Source organism: Nanorana parkeri, unplaced genomic scaffold (assembly GCF_000935625.1).
Source record: "Nanorana parkeri isolate BGI_ZX_2015 unplaced genomic scaffold, ASM93562v1 scaffold1291, whole genome shotgun sequence".
NCBI lineage: Eukaryota > Metazoa > Chordata > Amphibia > Anura > Dicroglossidae > Nanorana > Nanorana parkeri.
Genome location: NW_017307559.1, coordinates 252,587 through 256,023, shown reverse-complemented (window position 1 = coordinate 256,023; position 3,437 = coordinate 252,587). Strand labels below are relative to the sequence as shown.

Here is a 3,437-nt window from a genome sequence, read left to right as displayed (position 1 = left end):
GTTAAAATAGGTCATATTAGATTTTGTTCCTGTATTCCCATTGGCAGAGAAGGAAATGAAAACGTAGTGTGCAGCTTCCCATTTCTCTGGCAGCGTAGCGGACCCCGGACATAAAAATACAGCTTTTGTATCGTCCATCCATCCATCCATCCATATAAATAGGCGTCGGGGTGTCAGATCAGCACACTTCCTGGTATAAAGTACTCCAAAAGCCTCAGTTCTGTAAAAGCACAAGCAGAACCAGCCTTCGGAGAGGTTCCTCGTGGGCGTGGCTTGCTCAGTAAAAGGCAGGTCAGTACGTAGGAACTACTCAGCGCACGTTATGGGTCAGCGAAGGCGATTATTGTAGTCTGGTTAGAAGTGGCGCTGGCAGGGGAACCAAAAGGAGCGGTTGTTCCCCCCGGCCCCTGTTGCTACCGCAGCTGAGGGGCCAACACTGGAAGAATAAAACACATCTGCAGATCATGTTACTACCCCATAGGCAACAATAATTCGGCAGATGTGTCTTTAGATACCACCATAAATACCCCGGCAGGGAAACCATAAAAAAGTCTCCTTCTGATTGGTCCCCTACTGTATTAAACACGTGCCGGTATAACAAGGGCCACTATCACTGTCCTACACCGGTATTATAGGTACATCCCTTTCCATCCCCCGCCTATGCAGTTCCAAAGAAGGAAGTATAAGTGGCGCATACCGCTACAAAAACAGCAGCGCGGAAAAGCTGCACAGGTGTGTGCCCAGATCGGCATACAACAGGAGTGGTTTCCCCCTCCCCCCACCCAAGCTCATCCGGTGCCAACGTCCCGCCATTTAATTGCACGTGTAGGCTTGCGTCCTTTCGCTGCAGGTGCTGCACGTCACGTGGCAGCACCAGTGGAACTTGCAGTGGCACTGCCAGGCGTGGGTGTACTGGAAGGTTCTGTATCCGCGGCCGCAGCACAAGTGTTCGCAGCTGTCGGACGCGGCGGAGGTGCGGTTGCACAGGCGCCCGTAGGTGCCCGCGCTGCCCGTGGCGTCGTCCCTCTCGCAGAAGTTCGGGGGGCCGTCCACGTAGACCAGGTCGGTCTCCGCCGGCTTGCCGTAGCTCTGGGGGTTCCTCAGCTTCAGGAAGGTGGGCAGCTGCTGGCGCCGGCCCCTGACGGCCTCCACCGCGGCCGCCTCCTCGTACCGCTCCCTCAGCGCGTAGCCCACTTCCCGGAAATGGGGCAAGGTGACCCAGCAGGTCTTCAAGGTGCAGGAACCCGAAACTCCGTGGCACTTGCACTCCAGGCGGACGTTCTTCTCCAAGATCTGGAAAGGAGGAGGAGGAGACGTCGTGAGAATAAAAAGGCAACAGTGCAGGCTCCTCGTGTGACAGCGCGCGCGTCGTGTGAAATCCGATATCGCCGCTTGACGCGCGCGGGGAGCAATTTGATGGTTTTGACCCACAAAGTGCATTTCACTCTTCAAAGAAGACGAAGGAACACATTTGGCTGCAGGGCGGCCTCAGATCTGATTGCTCCCCGCGGCCCGTCCTCCCTATCAGGATTTGGTGATAAAGATTCGTGAGACCCGGCCACAGGAAACATCAGGGAGAAGCACATTCCTTAAAGGGGAACTACGGGGGGGGGGGGGCGATTTTCACTCATAATCTGAGCCGACCTGTGGCAATGAGACTGTCACACGTCGGCTCAGTAGATCGGGAAGTGAGCGATCACATACCGTCGCTCGCTCCCTTCTCGATCCTTCTCGTGACTGTCACTCACGGCTCCCTGCAGGGATTCCCCTCCTCCCCCGTCCGATCCTCCAGCGCTGACTGGCGGAAAGGACAGGGGAGGGGGCGGGCACATGGAGCGGTGGAGCGCTGCCTTTGCGAGCAGCGTGTCATGTCACTTCCTCCTCGGCACCAAGAGCTCGCGTAGCCGAGCGTGCCCAGATGAAAAATGTCATCTTCAGCCAATCGGCTTGCCTGTAAACCAGCGCGTCGGCATGCCACGTCTGGCCGGTTGTTACGGACGAGCCGATTGGCTGAAGGTGCAGTCAATCATCTCTGACTGCGCTCAGCTCACACACTGCACGCAGAGCTCCGTGCCGGACAGCTTTGCGTGCAGTGTGTCACGGGCTTCGCAGGTCGGCTCAATAGATCGGGAGGTGAGGGAACACATACCGGTGCTCGCTCACTTCTCGATCATCTCCCTGCAGAGAGTGGCGACTGTCACTCACGGCTCCCTACAGGGATTCTCCCCCCCCACCTCCCCTGTCCGATCGTCCAGCGCTGACTGGCGGAGGGGAGGGGGCGAGTACAGCTGGCTCTGCCTCTAGATAGGCAGAGCCAGCTGTCACTCACGCAGCTGGGCGGATCCAGACAGTAATGTCGGGATCCGGCCCAGGCGTCTCAGTATACCGCGAGCTGTAGCTCCCTATATACCGAGCTTTGGGTGACGGGGGGACGCTAGTTTGTGTGGGGATCCGTCCCGGCTGCGGCGTCTCAGTATACCGCGAGCTGTAGCTCCCTATATACTGAGCTTAGGGTGACGGGAGGGCGCTAGTTTGTGTTCTCCCGTGACCTTGAGGATAACTATGGGGAAAAGCCCTGACCTCATAGTTCTCCTTTAATACAGCACTGGAGTCTCGCAAGAACCAATCAGATGATTTGTTACTGTTTTGTGGCCAGGTTGGGGACATTTTCCATCATTTCCTGGTCCACAACGTTGTCGCCAAGACAGAAAGTGATGGAAATTCTCCAACACAGACAGCAATGAAAGGTGTGGGCGGAACCCTGGACACTAGTCTGAAGGGTCATTGTAGTGAGGGCAGCTCTCTAAATTGGTGAAGCCGGAAGAGGTCACCGTCGTAGCGATGCAGAAAAGACAACCAACGATGCAGTAACCCATAGGAACCAATCAGCTGGCAGGCTTTTGTTTTTTTTACTGTTTTGTGGCCCCTTTGGGGAGCCAGGAAGTGATAAAAATTCTCCAACATGGGCAGCAACTTTTGCAGGCGTGCCGTGAGGGGAGCTGCCTAAACCGCTGACCCCCCCCCAGCAGAGGTCACCGTCGTAGTGAGTGATTCCCATTGAGGGAACCCGGTCTGAGCCCGAGCTCCTCCAAACACGCTTCTTCCGCTGCCACCCAATCAGCCGCAGCCGGGGGAATTCCCTGTCCATAGCTGCACGTAAGCAAAGGGGAGGGGGGAATGCAGTGATGTCATTGACCTTATATGGCCACATAGCTATATTTGGTCCATGACATCGTGTGACGCTGTGCTGCAGGGCAATGCCCTGGCCCGCAGCTGATTGGGCAGGTGGCCCCCATATAGAACAAGCGCCGTCTACTCCTGCCATGAACAGGCCGTACTAGACATGGTAATACATTCTTTTTAACCATTTCATCCCAATGTTAAGTCCTACATCGTCCTTTATTCCACCACAACAAGCTCTGAATAAACGGGACTGG

At 55.9% G+C, this 3,437-nt stretch overlaps 1 protein-coding gene across 1 annotated transcript in view; it reads right to left on the bottom strand.

Annotated features, from left to right (window-relative positions):
• Window positions 1-787: 787 nt before the first annotated feature.
• Window positions 788-3,437, bottom strand: part of LOC108797527 (protein Wnt-7b-like) — a 14,510-nt gene continuing 11,860 nt past the window's right edge. Inside the window, exon 5 of the mRNA XM_018569137.1 lies at window positions 788-1,293. Coding sequence (XP_018424639.1) covers window positions 814-1,293 — 480 coding nt within the window. The 3' untranslated portion in view covers window positions 788-813. The remainder of the gene's footprint in view (window positions 1,294-3,437) is intronic.